The 20106-nt window shown below is 41.4% G+C and overlaps 1 protein-coding gene across 8 annotated transcripts in view; it reads right to left on the bottom strand.

Annotated features, from left to right (window-relative positions):
• SLC9A9 (solute carrier family 9 member A9) overlaps positions 1 to 20106 on the bottom strand; it is a 701238-nt gene that overhangs the window by 110520 nt on the left and 570612 nt on the right. For all 8 annotated transcript variants that reach the window (XM_053903745.1, XM_053903747.1, XM_053903744.1 and 5 more), the window contains one exon: positions 5872 to 5924. In XM_053903745.1, the coding sequence (XP_053759720.1) occupies positions 5872 to 5924 (53 nt within the window). The remainder of the gene's footprint in view (positions 1 to 5871; positions 5925 to 20106) is intronic.

The raw sequence follows: 20106 nt of genomic DNA, 5'->3' as shown, positions 1-20106 counted from the left end.
AGGCAGCAAAAGCCTGTGATTCTCAAGAGAAGGACAACGAATGAGGTGAGCCTATATTCTCCTGGACCCTGCCTGGAGGCCCTATTCCCATTGCAGTGCAAGAAGGTAGAGTCCATGCTGAGAACAGTCCAAGCAGAGAGCTGCCATCTCACTGAATCAAGGAACTAGGGACTAGAGTTTGGGTGTTGCTGAAGTGTCTGGAATTTGTTGTTGTGGTGGTGGTCTTGGGAAACTTCTTTTAATTCTTTGAATTTCAATTTCGTAATTTATAAACTAGGGGTGATAACAGGTGTTTTGATTGGCCACGGTAAAGAAAAGTGGGTATACACATGGCACCTAATATATAAAAAGTGCTCACTAAATGGTAGTTGCCATCTTCTTCCACTTCCTCTTTCTCATTATCATTCCTGCTTTCTAGAATCTGCAATGATTGAATGTATAGGTAAGAGAAATATATGGAATTTAGTCCTATGCAGTAAAAATTAGTTGGAGGAAATACACTTTTGGATGTATAAAACAAAAGTAATTATAACCCAAATAAAGTCAGTATTACCAAGGGAAAACCTAGGATATTTGCTGTGAAAAATCCCTTTTATTTTTCTCAAAATTCTACTAGTTACAATGCAACATAAAAACCCCTCATCTGGGTCAGGTCAATTTTATAGAGCTTAGTATTCTATTTCTGAAATATTTGTGGAGGTATAGTATGGAATTTATATTCTTATGAGGTCAATTCCAACAGTATAGGGGCAAGTTTGGAAAAATGTTAATTGTTAAATCTGGGTGTGTGTGTGTGTGTGTGTGTGTGTGTGTGTGTATATATACACACATGGAAATATTTATTCTGTTTTCTATAAGTTTATTAGGACATTTGAAAATATTCACAGGGAAAAATTAATTTTTTCATATATATTTTTCATATATATATGAATATTTATTCTGTTTCCTATATGTTAATTAGGATATTAGATTTGAGAATTCACAGGAAAAAATTAATTTTTATTTCAAGATGAGATGATACCAGCATCTGCTAATTAATCTCTTCTCCTCTTGAACCTACTTATATTTCCAGCCCTTGCAACTCTAGATGACCATGAGAAATAAGCATCAATTGCAGAAGAACATACCCTTTTATTCTTCCTCAAATGAGCTCTTTCAGATTTTAGGGGTATTCCAGGTTACGGTTTTCTGGGAATTGGCAAACAAGACTTCATTCACCTTACTCACACTCTTCATATTTTTATAGATACTTTATTGTATTCCTTCTTAGTGCTAATCTTTCTGCAGGAGAAATAGTAATCCTTTTAATCTCCCTCTGCTAAGTTATTGAAGTTGCCCTTCTCTGGACCTTTCTCAGCTCTGCTCTGACTTTCTTGAGCTGCAGTGACCAGAACTGATCCACACAGGTTACACAGAAGCATAAGTGACAACCAAAACTAGAATTTCAATGAAGAAACTATGGGAACAAAAAAAAAAAAAATTGGAAGTTAGCATTAAGAGAGCACATAGAGAAGCATAGTGTTAAAAAAATAAAAATTATGTTAGAAAAGATGAAAATTAACCTCATTGTAATAGTTGGCAGAGTACAGATGGGAGAAAAATGAGCTCTTAAAAAGGGTTGATTCCATTACTTCCAAGCTCCAAACCTTTAGGGGTTTTTCCTCCATCACAGGTAGAATAAAACCACACTTATCACCTTGGCCAATGATTTGGCTGCTCTCTGTTTCTCCCAGTTCATGTCCATCTCTCCTAACTTGTTCACCAATTCACAGCCACACTGGCCTTCCTGCTACTCATGGAGCACACCATAACCCATTGTGACTCTACAGCTTTCATCCTTGCAGTACCCTTTTTCTGGACTGTTTTTTCTCCAGATCCCACACGGCTCACTTCTGCACATCATTCAGACCTCTGATCAAATGCCACTTCCTTAGAAAGGTCTACCCTGGGGCATCTGGGTGGCTCAATTGGTTAGGTGTCCGACTTCTGCTCAGGTCATGATCTCATGGCTTGTGAGTTCGAGCCCTGTGTTGGCCTCTGTGCTCAGAGCCTGGAGCCTGCTTTGGATTCTCTGTCTCCGTCTTTCTCGGCCCCTCCCTCGCTTGTGCTCTGTCTCTCTGTCTCTCTGTCTCTTTCTCTCTCTCAAAAATAAATAAACATTAAAAAATAAAATAAAATAAAAACAAAGGCCCGCCCTGATGAGGGAATAGCCTCTCCTCCATTGTTCACCATCCTCTTATCTGCTGTACTCACATCATTTACCTTTTTTCTCATCAGCATCGTCCATTAGAACAAAAGCTCTGTGAGTGAAAACTTTGAACTGGTAACTGCTGCATCCTCTTCACATGTAGACTAGTCTCTGACATGGTGGATTGTATGGATGAATGAATGAATGCATGAAAGCATACCATTTCAGAGTGGAAGTTCTGGAACCAGATTGTCTAGATTAACACTCCACCTCTTCTTGCTATGTACCCTTGGACCAGCTATTTAACTTATCTGTATAGAGTTTCCTCATTTGTAATATGGGGATAACAATGGTATCTGCTCATAGGGATAGGGTTATCTTGGAAATTGAATTAATACAGACAAGGTGCTTAGAAGTGTTAACAATAGTCTGTACTCAACAAATGTTAGAATGATTATGAGAAAAATGGCAAAAAGGGAAAAAGAAGCAACAGTGGTGAGCCTTCTTGGGCAGCAGGAATTTCTATTAATATATTAAGGCAAGTGTGATGCTCCAGTGATTCTCAACTTCTGTGCAGTGCTGTGTTTTCTAAAACTCAGCATCAATTACAAGGAAAACCTCTTATGGTGGGAGTAGGGGAGGGGGTGGGAGTCTCAGAGTTCTTTTGTTTTTGCTTTTAAATTTAAGAGACATAAAATTCACAAATGTACTATCTCCCATTTCTCAAAGAAGCACATTTGCATAGAGTACATATTTAAACTTTAATACCTGTATGTAGAACATGCTTTCTAAAGCTTTTGGGTCTGGTACAAGCAGAAGTATAATACCATTCACACTCTAAAGCTGTTGCAAGGCAAAAAGGAAAATCGTGACATTGCTGGTTAGTGACAGTTAGAAGTTCGCATTTCCCAAAGGCTGTTTTACTGTCCACCAACTGAGAAAGAAGAAGTTCCTTAAAAAATATAATAACGTGTGTTTGTTACTGATTTTGAGAGTATACAATCAGTAATTGCCATAACTGTAAAATTTTTAGCTTTTGGTAAAAATAGTCTTCCTCTTTTTCTTCTACTTTTAGAAGTTGACTGGTGCGAAAATCATCTTATTTGTTAACACAAGCCCAATTGAATACATGCAAACCAAGTGGAAACATGCAATCTTCCTAAGAATGAGGGTTTATGCTCTTCAGTCCTCCAGAGCAACAGATGCTGATAATAAGCAAAGAGATGTCAGGCAAAATGAGGGCAAAGAGGTTCTTGACACATGGTTTGGAAAGTACCAAAAAAAACACCAAAAGCAAAAACAAAAAAACTGTCCAGGTCAGGTGGCAGCGGCATGGACACTGGTTTTTTTTTTTTTTTTTTTTTTTTAATTTCTAGCTCAATGCCACTGTTTCCTGTACTTGACATGGAAGATAAGAATTATTCCAAGGTTTGGAGAAAATCTCTTTCTGAAATGTAGCTACCTTGGTAGTCAAATATTATTATGAATAGGAACACTTCCAGGACACCTCTTAAAAACAAAATTATTTGAAGGAGCAGAAGTTCAGTAGGAACCGTGTAATTTATAATAAGATTAGTTAGCTAACATTTGTACAGCTCTTTATGTGTCCTGTACAGGAAGCCCCAAGTGAGAAATATCTTTTAAAATGGTGGCCTGCGAAGTTTTGTACTGCTTGAGGAGAGAGTACACTTTTTCCCTCTAATGATAATAATTTAGTATATTAGTGATTATTTTTTCCTCTTTTCCCCCCTTGGCTACCAAAGTTCACTTGTGGCTTGACTAAGCAAGTATATAGGACCTCATGATCTGCTTATTCTTGATTCTCTTTATCCCTCTGGTTTTGACTTTCTGCTGTTAGTAATATTATTTATTGAATTTTAAAATTCTCTTAAAATATTTTACTATTATTTTATTCTATGGGTAAGCTGTCACAAATCCTTCATAAGATGAGAAGGGTTTAACTAAATTAAGTTTCGTAGTTTTCATAAATATAATTTCACTTGATCGTTATACCAATCTGGAGAAGTAGACATTATTATCAACCACACTTTACACATAGGGAAACTGAGACTCAAAGAGGTAAAACAACTGTTGGAGATTCAAATACAATGCAGTTTTCACTGGACCTAGTTGCCCTATCTCATGTCTCTAACAACAACAACAACAACAACAACAACTACTTTCTACTGGTTTAAGTATCTTCAGGTAGGAGTTATTACTGAATTAACAATGGTGTGAATGAGCTAAAATAAAATGTTTAAATTGTAAAAGGAAGGAGTTAGGCTCCTAGGTAATCTTCCTAATAATTATATGTGATTTCAAAATATTAGGCAGCTAGAGAAAGATGAAGAATTTGCTTTGATGCATTTTCTTATTCTATCTCTTTTAAAGAAAAAGATAGAAGAGAAAGATAGAATTTAGATAAAAGTTTTGCTTGAAGGTAGGAGGATGGATTAGTTGACCTATATGAGATGAAAATGCTTTTCAAAAATCAGCCACCATGGCACCTTACTAACTACTCATTACAGCCCATGAGTATAAGGAGATGGGCTTTATTCTCCCTTCTCAGGTCACCAAGCTGGCCCCAATCCCAGTGTGCTGGCACACCTGCTGTGCTCACTCCTGCAGTGAGGTGTGTTTCCTGGGCTATGGAGTCTGAGAAAACAGCATCAGCCTGGCCTTGAAACACATGTACAAAAAAAAATTGAAAGTACAATAAGCCAGGATCATCACCAACTTAATTTTCCAGGCCTTTTTATAGAGCACAGGATCCTTCCTTCTTTATGTCTATGTAAACGAGGAAAGTAGCAACATTTTGCCCAGGAGCACTAACCAGCTGTGCCTCATTGATGGCATTATAGAAAAAAAAAAATCACAAAATAAAAGGGATGGATCCTCTTTAAATCCAGGTATGATCATAACACGAGTCATTAAGCAACATCACTTATTTATATTATACTATTGTGTCTGCTTACAATTTCAACAAAAGGTGCAACATTCCTACACAATTGTTTTAAGTACTGAATTAGAAATGGCTAATGCAAAATTGCCAATGGCAGATTCTACTGCGATGTCAGGTTCAAGTTCAGAGTTTGGGCATACATTTCCTGTACTCGAGGGAACAGCACATTATTTTGAACAAATTTCCCTAAGGATTTTCAGGTCTCTGCAGCGAATGGTTGTGTGGTTAAGTTAGGAATGGATCACCTAGACAGTTTTGCTGTGCTTTTGCAAATTTTCAATATTTCAATATCTCTATACACCTAGACCTGATTAATGAGAAGCTGTGCAGGAGAAACAGGTCCATTTGGGCATGTGTGCCCAACATGCATTGGACATGCACTGAATAAATTTCACTGAGATTACCTAGCTAGCAAGTCCCTAGGCAGAGGATTTGAACTCCAGGCTACCTCATTCCAAGAACCATGCTCTTGCTTCTATACTGTAGAGTTTCCAGCTTCTTGTTGCCACAGAGAGGGTGCAAGTGCATTCTAGTTCTAAGCATTCTAAAGGTTATACAAAGGTTATCGATTCCCAGGTATTTTATAGCCATTGGGTATGTTTTATCAGTGGAGGCAGTGCCCTTTAGGTTGAGCCCCTTGGCCACATGCTGGACAAGCATGGAAGATTCCATGGAACAGAACATTTTATATTTCTATACTCTATGAATTGGCCTCTTTGACTTGCCTGGTGTGAGGTGGGCTCCTTCAGATCTTCATCCAGATCCACACCAACTCTGTTAAAGAAATGAGAAAACTGGTAAGGGCCTTGCTGCAGATGAGACGCAACAGTTTTGTGTGGCAGATCACTGGAACCAAATATGATACATATCAAAGGAAAGGTTTGGCAGAAAACCATCCTACCTCTCCCTGAATCAAAAGAACCTCAAATGCATTCGTGTCAAAATGAGAACTTGTACAGCTGGGCCTCAGCACAGCTAGTGAGATTGAGCACCAACTCTTGTTCCTCACTGCTGTCTCTCGATAACAGTAGGAGCCTGAGAATGTCCACAGCCCTGAAAATAGAGATCCTGGAGGAAAGGCCACCTGCTATCCCTGCAGGACTCATGACCAAACTGCTCCCGGAATGTGGGGGCTGGGTTGGAGCAGGCTCCTGGAGACAGAAAAGAACAGGCCTTTGTCCAGATGCTCACCAAAGCTGCCAGTAGAGAGGATTCAGGGTTCTGGGGCCTGAGGCTGAAACAATTTGACCTGGGGGCCTCTTTTTAAAAGAGCCTGTAATACGGTGTGTCTGGGTGGCTCAGTCGGTTGAGCGTCTGACTTCGGCTCAGGTCAAGATCTCATGGTTTGTGGGTTCGAGCCCCATGATGGGTTCTGTGCTGACAGCTTGGAGCCTAGAGCCTACTTTGGATTCTGTGTCTCCCCTTCTCTCTGCCCCTCCCCTGCTCATGCTCTTTCTGTCTCTCAAAATAGATAAACAGTAAAAAAATAAAAAAGAAAAAAAAATTAATACAAAAATATGACCACAAAATTAGGTATGGAAATGACTTTTGGGAAAGAAAAAGTAAATTACAAAACGTTTCATGATTTAAAAATCTGGCAAATGCAACAGATGTTTCGAAATCCATAAAAATAATTAACATTCGAATTAACTGCCTAACACACTTTTAAAATAACTTTTTCCTCTGTAAGTTTTGCCTCCATACTTTGATACTTTCTTTATATGGCAATGATTTTGTACAAGAGAGAATAGGAAGATAAGGTAGTCTTTCCTCTAACAAGATCGATCGAAATTATTGATAATTGGGAGGCACTAAAGCATGCCTGCTTACAGACATGCCAGCTGTGTGCAGTGCTGCTACACATTAATGCCCTGAAAACACAAGATATCTGATAAATTTCATTTTGTGCAATTCCCATAAACAAAGCACAGTGGGCTTGTCAGTGTATATACTGCGTCATCGAATATATTCCTGAATTCTGTTTTGATGGGGGCACCAATGAGAACGGAATCCTCCACTTGGAATTTTACACATCTCATGATTGGAAGAATTTTCCACAGACTAGCTTCAGGCTCAGGACATTTCAAGCCTTGTTTTTCTACAACTGCCCACAGACTTCTGAAGCCTGGCGCTGTAGGACGTATTCAACTTTGATTCAGCCTTGTGGCACTATTCTTATAAGCCATTCCGGCACTGGGATGGCCAGCCATAACTTGCCCATGCACAGAAGTGACTGCAGACCACACAAACATATCCTACTAAATATAAACTAAATGCATTCCCAACTCAGCTTCCCCTCAGTCGGATCCCCCAAATGCCCACTCCAGGGCCAATAGACCAGAGGAGAGGTATGACTGAGGGGAAACTGTAGTGGAAAGAGTCATCAAACCCCACTGTGGTTAAAATATATTCCTTTTGCAAATCTTGCAAAAAACATAGGACCATGGGAACACAATGCTGGGTTTCTTCCCAGGGCCTCAAAAGGGCCAGAGCAGTTGAGGGTCCTGGAGTTTGAACTTCCTCTGCTCCAGAGTGGGCCTCTGTCTGTCTGGAGGCAGGCTGGGAAGACTAGGGGAGGACTAGGAGGAGCAGCTCAGGGCCTCAGACATCCCACCCAAGCTCCACCAGCACCTGTCCTGTGAATGCCTCAATTCCTAGAGCTTTGGGGTCTTCCCTTTAACTCCTACCCCTGCAAACACTTCTTTAGCCCCCTTGCCATTCTGTTCTCCAGGTGGAGGAGGGGAAAGCAGGGTGAGGAGCCAGCAGCTGGCAGGTGTGCTGTCCAGTGAAAGGAAAGCAGCGCAGAGACAGCTTATTTAAAATACTTCTGATGCTTCAAAAAAATCACTGTCTTCTGGCAATGAATAGCCTCTTCTTTCTAAACCAGGGAGCGAAATGGGTAGCTATTTATTGTATGTGAACTGAGAAGAGCCTCTGGTAGGGACTAACCTTTGATTTTCTTAGAGTAGAAAGATCTCTTTTATCTATTTGAAGTCAGATGGAGAGAAGGAATGAGAAAAGAGGGAATGAGAAAGGAGGGAGGGAAAGGGGTCAGGGAGGAGAGACAAGTAGGGATGAGGAAAGAGGAGAGGGAGAGTCACCCTGTGGCCTAATGGGTAAGGCACTGGCTTCCCAAAGAAAGAAGGGAGGAAGGAGGCAGTGCACGGGGAGGGAGGCAGGGGGAGAGAAGTCCTGGGGAGGAGAGGAGCAGGAGAAGGGGCAAGGAGGGTGGAAGGCTAGGAGAGGTGAGAGACAGGGAGGAAATGAGGAAGGGGTAGGGAGAAAGAGTGAAGGGGGAGCTAGGGCCTGGCCTTCCAAGGTGGGTCCAGGCAGTGACGCTGTGGTGCAGATGGCCTGGGTCCAACCTCTGTGACCAGTGAGGGACAGGTGTGGAGACACCCTGGCCCCCCGCCTCATGATGCCGGGCCACATTCAAAGCTCTGATGGCTCTGAGCTCTCTGGCTGATGCTGAGGACCCCTAGGAGGCTTTATTTCTGGGTAAGCCTAGATCCCCCTTCTCCCTGTCCCCCTCCTCAATGGACTACCTGGCACCTATCTAGGCTATGAATTGAACTGGGGGTCCCAAAGTTCCCATTGCCGCATCTATTTAGGGCCTTTTTCTGGTTCCCTGTCTAGAAAACTCAAGAGGACAGAAATCGAATTTCACAAGAAACTGAATAAGGTTTCTTGTTTGAGGCAGTACTAAGGTTTTCCACGAAAACTTAAGTTTTCCTTTCCAGCAGCAATCAAAGCAGACGTTTCTCGTTTCAATTATTCCAGCAGCCAGATGGAGCTGAGGAATGATGGCAGCAGATTAAGTTCTTTGGTTTTATGTGAGACTCAGTGAGAAGCATCTCAGAGGCCTGAGAAATGCTGTTCTACTGGGAGCAAGAACAATGCTTCCTCCCTCCTCCCATTTCATGGAAGGCCAAAGTCTGCTCCTGGGGCCAGGCCTGTGGCCCTTCTTGGCCTTGAGCAGACTAAACATCTCCCGTGGCTTGAGGAGAGAGAAACTCTACGTAAGTTCTTTCTTCCCTCCTGGGGCAGCTGTGGCCCTGTCCTCAGAGAGTGTGCAGTTTGGCAGGTTTAATTAGAAAAATCTAAAACATTTACTATAATTTATGTGTTATGAAGGGAAGTCACATAAGAACAGTATCTTCCTCTCTTGATTTTACCTCATTTGATAAAAACCCTGCTAAAATACATTACCTGGCTCCCTGCCTCCTTAAACAGAATGTGATGGGGATACTTGGATCTTTCCTGGAAGTCCCAGCACCACCACCGGCCCCATAAAGTGTAATACTCGCTGTGTTATGATGATTTCCAAGCACTATATGAACCTCTTTATGCCCACATTAAATGGTCTCTGGCTACTATTCTTTCTCTTTTAAAAATTCTTATATCTGCCAGTTAGATTGCCTAGATTTCCTGCCTGCAACAATATATTAGCAGATGGTCTCTGTGCTCCCTTCTACCTTTTAATTTAGTACGGGACTGATTGCTTGATAGTCAAATTTAATACATTTTTTCAAGTTTACAACACACAGATATGCACACATACACAACAAAACAATAAAACTGAAATGTTATAGAAGCGATTACAGTAAAACACAGTTGTTCCCTGCCCCACTCTCTGCCCTACTTCCACAGACCAAGTCCCCATTGCCTCTGAGGGCAATTTTCTACCTTTTCTCTACTGAGATAAATATACTGATATCAGCACGTGTGGCACGTTCACACAGCATCCCCAGGGTTACACAAACATGCCAGCTGCATCTGTGTCTTTTACTCTCTTGTTCAAGAGAGCAAGTCAGAGTGTGAAAGTGACATTCTGTTAGGGTTAACCTTGAATCCACTCACTTTTAGGTATAAAAGATCATTTACACACTATGGGTTTGAGAAACTAATAGAAAGAAGACACCATAGGGGCGCCTGGGTGGCTCAGTCGGTTGAGCGTCTGACTTCGGCTCAGGTCATGATCTCACGGTCTGTGAGTTCAAGCCCCGCGTCGGGCTCTGTGCTGACAGCTCAGAGCCTGGAGCCTGCTTCGGATTCTGTGTCTCCCTCTCTCTCTCCCCCTGCCCTGCTCATGATTTGTCTCTCTCTGTCTCAAAAATAAATAAAAACATTAAAAAAATTAAAAAAAAAGAAGAAAGAAGACACCATGGCACACAGCTTGTAGTGCTATGTGTGTTTATAGCAGCTCCCCAGGTGAGAGATCACAGGTGTATGGCACGCATCTTTCCTGTGGTATTAAGCCCCCTTTCTGTTCATCTGATCCGGATACAGTGCCCCAGGGTTGGTAACCGGACCTGTCCTTATTTCTGAGCATTACCCAAAATGGTCCCTGAGCTGTGGCCCCACCAGATCTGCCAGTGCGTCTCCAATCGATTGAATCCCCTCCCTCTAAACTCCAGCGTGGCAACCACTGGGTACCTGTCATGCACTACCTCCTTTCCTGAATGTTCCACTACAGTCCCTAATCTTCTGATCACCACCATGAACCATCCATCTTGTTGCCCTACCTTGTTTCAGATTCCCCATCACTGTCTGCTTTCATTGACTTGGACTGTAAGTAGCTTTGTACCTCCAACTCTGATCTCTGCTCGCAGACTGAACCCTTTCTGTAGCACCTGTGATCATCTTGCTCTGGCTACTGCAACCCTGGCCCACCTTGTGTTCACCTGTCTGGTTCTACCTGCCAGTGCTCTTCATGATATATCAGCCCTAGCTGGAATCCCAGGAATCACAACTACCCTGTGGTTGCTGAGGTGTCACTGAAGCCCAGCTATTAAGAGCCTCTCACTGCTGTGTGACCTGCATCACTCACTGTGCTCTGGTTTCCTCATTACAATGGGGATAATAACAGAACATGCTCCCCAGAGTTCTGGTGAGGATTCAATGAGAAAATATTTATAAAAGTGGTTAGCTTAGGACCTGGTACCTTAGGACCTGGTACCTGTTCTCAAGAAATGTCAGCAGCTATTGTCCATGTTATTGTTTTCATTATTATCAGTACTTAAAAAAATCCCTGAGGCCAATGCTCACTGCCATGCTCACTGCTCACTAATTTCAAGATCAAACCTTCTAGTCTCCAGCTCTGCAATGGACAACCCTTGAATATATTAGAGTAATACCTACAGTTGAGCCACAGAGATTTCAGAGGAAAATATTATTTTCATTTAAGGGGGGGCCAAACTTCCCAGATTGGAATTTGTTTCAAATTTACTGGTAGGCTGTTGGAGTCAGAGGTCAAAGAAGGAAAGGAAGGTGTCTGAAGAGCAATGAGAAGAGAGGGTATGGGTAGAGCCAAGCAGAAAGAGCAGAGAGAAACAAGGTGAAAAAGGAAGCACAATGTGATTACAAAGATTAGGTACAGGTGGTGGATACCTAACTGTAAAGGTGCATGCAACTGTAGAAAAGGGAAGCCAGGGGTGGATGATGAACAACCACACAGCCCCCAAAACATTTATGAAAATACAGTACAGTAAAATAAAGAACCAATAAGAGATTAAAAAGCAACTAAAAAGACTGACTGGTTAAAATTTTATACAATGTTTTGCATTCTTGATGTACCTTTTAATTTTAAGCAAGTTGAGTGCTGCCTCTATGGTATTCAAATGAAAATGAAAGAGAGCTTTGCACATATTCCCAGCTGTGCTCTCAAACATCTCACTCCGGGTTCCTCATTTTCAATGAGCATCCAGCTCCATTTTCAGAGCAAAACACATCTCTGTACTACCATAATGCACTTCCCCTCCTATCGCGCCTCCATTCTTTGGCGAATTTTATTAGACATATTGAAATCTCAGGATGCTCCCATATCCAATCATGGTCCAAAAGAATGCTCCAAAGTTGGGTTTTTCTTGGAGGGGAAGCAAGGTGAGTAACTAACAAAAGGCTCACTTTTCCCATTAAAGTCAACAAAATCCATTCTGATCCTTATCACTTAGCACCTCCAGAAAGGCAGTGAAATATTACTAGGGCTTAGTCTTATTGTGTGAATCCCAATGGTCCTAGGTGCAGTTTTGGTTCTTTTGAACCTCCTGTTGACAGGGGCTGGGTGGTGGGGGAGGAGATACGATTTTCTCTAAGAATTGTGTTTGATGACTAAGTGTAAAAAATGACATTTTCAGTAAGGGAAGAGTGACTGGGACAATGGAGGAGTCTTCAAGACACCCCCAGAGGTTTGGGGACTATTGTGTAGCTGGAAGAACATCACACAGGGGCCAAAATCTGGTACCACCCAGAATCACCACCCCCATCCTATATCACTTGAGTAAATATTAGTGGAGCTTGTGTATGACCCAAATTAATCTAATTAATCACTCATACATTTTATATTTGTTTTGGGGAAATAAGAAAATGAACTAAAGTAAATGAAAAAACTCACCTTGGTTCATTTTGCTATTTCAATGTGGCACAATAGTTAGGAGTTGGGAGTGTGGAGCCAGGCTATATGAGTTCAAATCTCATTTCTATCATTTACTAATTTATAACTTAGGGACAAATAACCCCTCTAAATCTCAGTTTTCTTGGTTATGAATGGAGATAAGTATATATCTACACTATGGACTAATATAAGGATAAAATGAGTTAATACATATAAAGTGTGTAAAATATTGACTGCTACCTACAAAGCTCTCATGAAACATAAGCTAATGTTCTTATTGTTCTTGTTATTAATAGGAAAAAAAATTGATGTATCCTACATTGAATGATAAATATAATATAGGTTAGGGTTGAGAATAGGTATCCTATAAATGACATATGCTAGGATATAAGGGTGAATGACAGGATTCCTGCTATCAGCGGTCCAAGATCTAATAGGGAGACAGACACTGGAAACAAAGAGCTATGGTACAGTGAAATAAGCATTGTACACAGAGTTATTTGAACACACAACAAATAGCCCAACCAAGACAGGATATAGAGAGGTTGGGTACATTTCACAGAAGAGTAGGGTATTGAAAAGTGAATGCAACACACAACAAATAGCCCAACCAAGACAGGATATAGAGAGGTTGGGTACATTTCACAGAAGAGTAGGGTATTGAAAAGTGAATGCTGTATAAGTGCCTGACACTAAGCTTTTTGACTGTAGTGTGAGTGACTGACATCAAGCTTTTGTTTGCTGAGGCATCCATTTCAAAGTATATCCATCTTGAATAAACATACTGCCAGCTGTATGATACAGCTACTAGCTAAACAACCAGATAGGGAATTCAGCTGTCCCACGCATAAAATTTCCTCTTTCAGAAAAGCCCTGGGTAACCTAGATGACTGACCACTTGAGTGATCCCACTTCTGATTTCCCACACCCTAATTCCTGCTCTTTGCTTTACATTAGCCACTAAAGAGTGAACAAGTGAACACCTAGATACCCCACCCTTGGACCTTAATAAAGGCAGAGGTCCAGGTCCATGCTCTTTCTCTCTGTGTGCCCACAACCTTGCTGCATGGCCCCAAGCATGCCAAGTATATACTGTCCAGGACTCATGATAATAAATCTCATTCCTCAAAGTTCCCTGATGGTTTTTGCTGAAGTGTAGGCATCTTGTAATCATGATGAAAACCACAAGGGCTGGTCCAGCCACAACATTGGCCCTGGTGGAGAAAATGTCTGTGGGATCTTCTCTATGAGTAATACAGCCAGGTGTGTGCCTCAGGCATTCCTAGCCCATAGCATCACTATCAATAGGCTTGGACCAACACAACAGAAAGGATAAGTTTAATGGTAAGAGAAAAGGAATTTGGGAGAGGGCACTCCAGGCTGAGGGCACAGCATGGACAAAGGCATAGAAGTTTAAAAGTACCAAGTAGGTTTGAGACATGGTAAATAGCACTGTATGGCTACACTACAAGCATTACCTGTGATGAGGTGGGCAGGTGAGGTCAGAAAGTAATTTCAGGACAATTAAAAAGGGCCTTGAATGCTATGCTAAGAAAGTGGTTTGTTGTTGTTGTTGTTTTTGCTTTTGTTTTTGTTTCCTATAGGCAGTAGAGGTTGAAATAGATTCATGTTCTAGAAAAATCACTAGTGGCAAAATTGTGAGATTAAGAAACTGGAGGCATGAAGGTCATTTAGTAGACTACTGAAATAGTCCACCCAAGAGTCCATTAGAGTCTAAAGGGAGAGAGTGTGGTGGAGAAGAGGTAGATTTGACAGATGTGTACTTGGAGGGGTGGTGGTAGCACGTGAAAAACTGTGTAGTGAAGGAGAGGAAAGTATTGAAATGTTTCTGAGTTTCCTCTCAGGACACCAGAACTGTTTACCCCTAATGTTAACCATATTACAGGAGAAGTAGGAGAGGGAATTTTCCCTGAGGTGCATCCTGTTAGAAAGTTGAAACAAGCTCAGAGTCAGTAGGGCCTGAGCAGATCTATTGTGAGTGAAGCAAGGTTAGCTCTATATATTGTTACCAGCTCAAAAAAAAAAAAAAAAAAATAGCCCCTCCCCTTTAAGAGTTTTGGCTGTTTGCTGTCTGAAGTGGAGGTTGAGACCAAACAGTAAAGTCCAAGGAATAAAGGAGGTATAACGGGTTTCAAGGTCAAGATCAGTGGACTAGGAATGTGAATGGAAGCTGGAGAAGGGTGTGTCACGTTTGGTATCTGCAGACAGTTTGGGCATCTTATTTACAGAGAGGCTGGTACGAAAGAGGCTCAGGAGAGTAATTTATCATAACCTTGGAAAGAAGTGAACACTTTCTGAATGAAGTTTGTGGCAATAGATGTAGAAAATTTCGGTGTGGATTAATATGCACTACATGGGACAGTCCCATATGGGAGATGCCCAAATGTAGTCAATGCGGGCTCAGTATCAGGAAAAATAACAGCCCTTCACTCCTTGTTTGCTTTCAGACAAATTATGAGGAATTATATCAGAGGTGTAATAGAGACTCTCTTGGCCAAATACTGGGTAGATGATTTTATACATCAGAAGAGTGGTTTTAGAATACAAAGGTTAATGTGTACTGGGAGGCAACTGGAATTTTAAATTTGGGAAGTGACAAGATGACATATCTGCCAGTGAAGTGAAGGAAGAAAAGGAAGTTCCCCAGTTTGGGGACACGAAGCATGTGATATGACTGTGAACCCCTATTGAAGAGTAAGCTTCAAGCCTGGGGATGCTGCTGAGAGCGGAGCTGCCCCTCTGGGTTTCCACCAGTGCATGGACACACTGTCATCTGTTGGTTCCCTGTATGTTCTCCTAGGTTGCATTTTCCCACACCTGGGACATGTCTGATTACCAAATTGAAAATGGCTAGATCAAGAGTTCATGTGACATTGCTGTCTTGGTGTCCAGAGGTTGCCCACATGACTTTTATTTTCTCCCAGAGATTATGGATGGGTCTTTATCAGGCTGACCAGAGTAAAGAAGGGTCTGGTCTCTCTTTAACTTTTTGCTGACACAGTTTACTGAAAATACTGGGTAACAGCTAACTAGAGGCTTATAGCATAATCACCAGGAGTTAGATGCCCTGACTAGCTAGTTCCACCATTTACTCTGTGACTGTAGCCAAGAAGCTATGCCCCAGTTTCCTTTTCCATAAAATGGAATATGAATAGTAACTATTCCAGCGTGCTTGTGAGAAAATGCACTCAAGGGGCTCGGCACAGGACTATAACTAGAAAGTACTCAGGAGCAGTAGCTGCTACTGTTGTTGAGGTAATTGTTGATGTTGTTGTCATTGCTACTTAGGCCCTCTGGATGAAGATGTAACTGAATAACTCCAGCATCACAGTTATGTTTTACCTTTCCTCACCCGAGCTTAAAGTAGGTTTTCCTTGTGATTCGGGTTCCAGTGAAGGCTTATTTACAGTGTAAAGACAGATTAGAGTAGGTGTGCTCTGGATGTGTGGATGAGCTGTGGGGCCAGTGTTTGTAATGTCTGACAATTTAGAAATACATTTGGGAATATGTAAGTATGCTGGAAAAATTATGTTCTTTGAGAAATAAACACCAATAAACAAGTATATGTCACAGACACAAATGCAGATCTACATCCTGTTCTTTAAGTTTGGCAAGACTTCCTCTGAGCTTGGAGTACTTAGTTCTGCCAAGATGTAAGCTAATTTCAGGCTACAGATAACAGTCAACCATAACCTGGATTGAGACTGAATCCTCAGACTAATTTCTTTTGACCTAAACCACAAGCACACTGACATCCTTTGGTGGGAAGATAGATACAATAGCTTATCAAGTCATCTGGACTTCCTGCCCTAAGGCTTCACTTCAGGGTGCCCTGCTTGGGCAATTAGGGATTTATCAGAGCCAAGGGCACATTCCCCAGAAGAGCTATCCTTTCAAGTGGATTAGCTTATTTAAATTCTCATGTGTTACCGGGTGGAGCATCTTCTTGATGTCAAACTGAAGACTATGGGGAACACAAGACATTTTATTACTGAATATGAGGTTGTTACAGGAGTCTGCTTTCTACGTTGGTGTGAAACTAAAAGTGGTTGAAAATAAATCCCAGACTGTTAAGGGTCTGAATGAGAAGCAGAAAACTTAAAACCTAGAAACTGATGTGGTTTTGGAGTGATGGGGATTTGGAGATGAGGGTCAAGAAAGAATTCTTGAGACATCTTTTGGCGCAAAAAAAGGTGATTTTATTAAAGCACAGTACAGGACCTGTGGGCAGAAAGAGCTGCCCCGGGACTGTGAAGAGAGACTGATCACATACTTGGGAGCTGGGAATGGTAAAGTCAAAGGGAAGTTTCCAAAGGGACTTTCATATGCTAAAGAAGACTCAAGGATACTGGAGGCCTAGCTAGCCTCAAGCAGAAGGTTGTTTTTCCACCTAGCAAAGCATTAACATGAAGACAGTAGGAAGTTTTCCTGGAGAAATGTTATACTCAGCCAGCCTCAAGTATTTGTCAGTGGGCTGCAGGTTATAAGGAAATTTAATTTTATCTGCCATCTCCTTGTGCCTCTGTTGCCCACATCATAAACTGTTGTGGTTACTTCTCAAACGGCTCATGTGACAGTATCAAAAGTGCATCTCCTTGTCTCACTCAACACCATCCCAAGCTATTAAGAACTCCAGGTGTTCCCTATCAAAATAACACCAGCATTCTTCACAGAGCTAGAACAAATAATCCTAAAATTTGTATGGAACCAGAAAAGACCCGGAATAGCCAAAGCAATCTTGAAAAAGAAAACCAAAGCAGGAGGCATCACAATCCCAGACTTCAAGCTATACTACAAAGCTGTAATCATCAAGACAGTATGGTACTGGCACAAGAACAGACACTCAGTTCAATGGAACAGAATAGAGAACCCAGAAATGGACCCACGAATGTATGGCCAACTGATCTTTGACAAAGCAGGAAAGACTATCTAATGGAATAAAGACAGTCTCTTCAGCAAGTAGTGCTGGGAAAACTAGACAGTGACATGCAGAAGAATGAACCTGGACCGCTTTCTTACACCAGACACAAAGATAAACTCAAAATGGATGAAAGACCTAAATGTAAGACAGGAAGCCATCAAAATCCTCGAGGAGAAAGCAGGCAAAAACCTCTTTGATCTTGGCCGCAGCAACTTCTTACTCAACACGTCTCTGGAGACAAGGGAAAAAAAAAGCAAAAATGAACTATTGGGACCTCATCAAAATAAAAAGCTTTTGCACAGCGAAGGAAACAATCAGCAAAACTAAAAGGCAACCGACAGAATAGGAGAAGATATTTGCAAATGACATATCAGATAAAGGGTTAGTATCCAAAATCTATAAAGAACTGATAAAACTCAATCCCCAAAAAACAAATAACCCAGTGAAGAAATGGGCAACAGACATGCATAGACACCTCTCCAAAGAAGACATCCAGATGGCCAACCGACACATGAAAAAATACTCCACATCACTCATCATCAGGGAAATACAAATCAAAACCACAATAAGATACCACCTTACACCTGTCAGAATGGCTAACATTAACAACTCAGGCAACAACAGATGTTGGCCAGGATGTGGAGAAAGAGGATCTCTTTTGCATTGTTGGTGGCAATGCAAGCTGGTGCAGCCACTCTGGAAAACAGTAGGGAGGTTCCTCAAAAAACTAAAAATAGAACTACCCTATGACCCAGCAATTGCACTACTAGGCATTTATCCAAGGGATACAGGTGTGCTGTTTCAAAGGGACACATGCACCCCCATGTTTATAGCAGCACTATCAACAATAGCCAAAGTATGGAAAGAGCCCAAACGTCCATCGATGGATGAATGGATAATGAAGATGTGGTATATATGTACAATGGAGTATTACTCGGCAATGAAAAAGAATGAAATCTTGCCATTTGTAACTATGTGGATGGAACTGGAAGGCATTATGCTAAGTGAAATTAGTCAGAGAAAGACAAAAATCATATGACTTCACTCATATGAGGACTTTAAGAGACAAAACAGATGAACATAAGGGAAGGGAAACAAAAATAATATAAAAACAGGGTGGGAGACAAAACAGAAGAGACTCATACATATGGAGAACAAACTAAGGGTTACTGGAGGGGTTGTGGGAGGGGGGATGGGCTAAATGGGTAAGGGCACTAAGGAATCTACTCCTGAAAGCATTGTTGCACTGTATGGTAACTAATTTGGATGTAAATTTAAAAAAATAAAAAATTAAATTAAAAAAAAAAAAAAAAAAGAACTCCAGGTGTAACGGTGGCCTGATCCCAGCTCTCCATTAAAGAGCATCCCTGGTGTGCAATGTTGATCTGAAGTGCCGTCATTTTTTTTTTTAATATGAAATTTATTGTCAAACTGGTTTCCATACAACACCCAGTGCTCATCCCAACAGGTGCCCTCCTCAATGCCCATCACCCACCCTCACCTCCTTCCCACGCCCCATCAATCCTCAGTTTATTCTCAGTTTTTTAAAAATTTTTTTTAACGTTTATTTATTTTTGAGACAGAGAGAGACAGAGCATGAACGGGAGAGGGTCAGAGAGAGAGGGAGACACAGAATCCGAAACAGGTTCGAGGCTCTGAGCTGTCAGCACAGAGCCCGACGCGGGGCTCGAACTCACAGACCGGGAGATCATGACCTGAGCCGAAGTCGGACGCCCAACCGACTGAGCCACCCAGGCGCCCCATCAGTTTTTAAGAGTCTCTTATGGTTTGGCTCTCTCCCTAAATTTTTTTCCCCTTCCCCTTCCCCATGGTCTTCTGTTAAGTTTCTCAGGATCCACATAAGAGTAAAAACATATGGTATCTAGTTTTTCACATGTTCTGGCTTCAGTGGGAAGGGGCCTGGATGGGAATGTGTTATCTGGATGCAAGGAACGTATTCTCTCCATGAGACATCATCTACAAAAATCAAGAATGAACTTTGACAATGAAAGTAAACACATGGAACGTACATTTAAGGAAACATAAAATTCTCTATGCAATCATTCAGGAGCAAAGGCGACTCAGCCAAAGTGAATGATGACTAGGAGACATTTAGGTGGAATAATGTCCTGGAGATAATCCTAAAAGGGTAACAAAACTTTGCAAAACCTATGGATGTTTATCCACAGCACAAGTGATGAGAAAGGTACAATTCCAATAGTTGGTTCTGAACTCTTCATCCCCAAATGACTTTACTTGTTAGTAGGGCAGGTAATCTACAAGTTGTTTTGAGAAGGCTACCTCCCCACATCATGACCTTCTATAATTTCTAATGCCTAAATTTCCTTAGCACTGGATAAAGCTCTTCATTCCCCATCGAAGATTAGACCTAAAGGCAAAAAACTTGGGAGATGTAATATTCAGGGTTGTATTCATACAAGATGCAAGGGAGTAGATCAGATTTATTCCTGAGAACAGAAAGAGGTGAGAACAAAATCCCAATGGCAAAAGGGCACCAAGAGTCTGAGAGAAGGCACCATGGAGCATGGAAGTTAGGGAGGCAGAAGGTAAAAAGGCAGCTGGAGATGTAAAATTATAATAGTAGCAGCCAACATGTAGTG

The sequence above is a fragment of the Panthera pardus genome, unplaced genomic scaffold, assembly GCF_024362965.1.
Source record: "Panthera pardus isolate Hobbes unplaced genomic scaffold, ASM2436296v1 HiC_scaffold_16, whole genome shotgun sequence".
Classification (NCBI taxonomy): Eukaryota; Metazoa; Chordata; class Mammalia; order Carnivora; family Felidae; genus Panthera; species Panthera pardus.
This window is presented reverse-complemented; position numbering and strand designations above follow the sequence as displayed.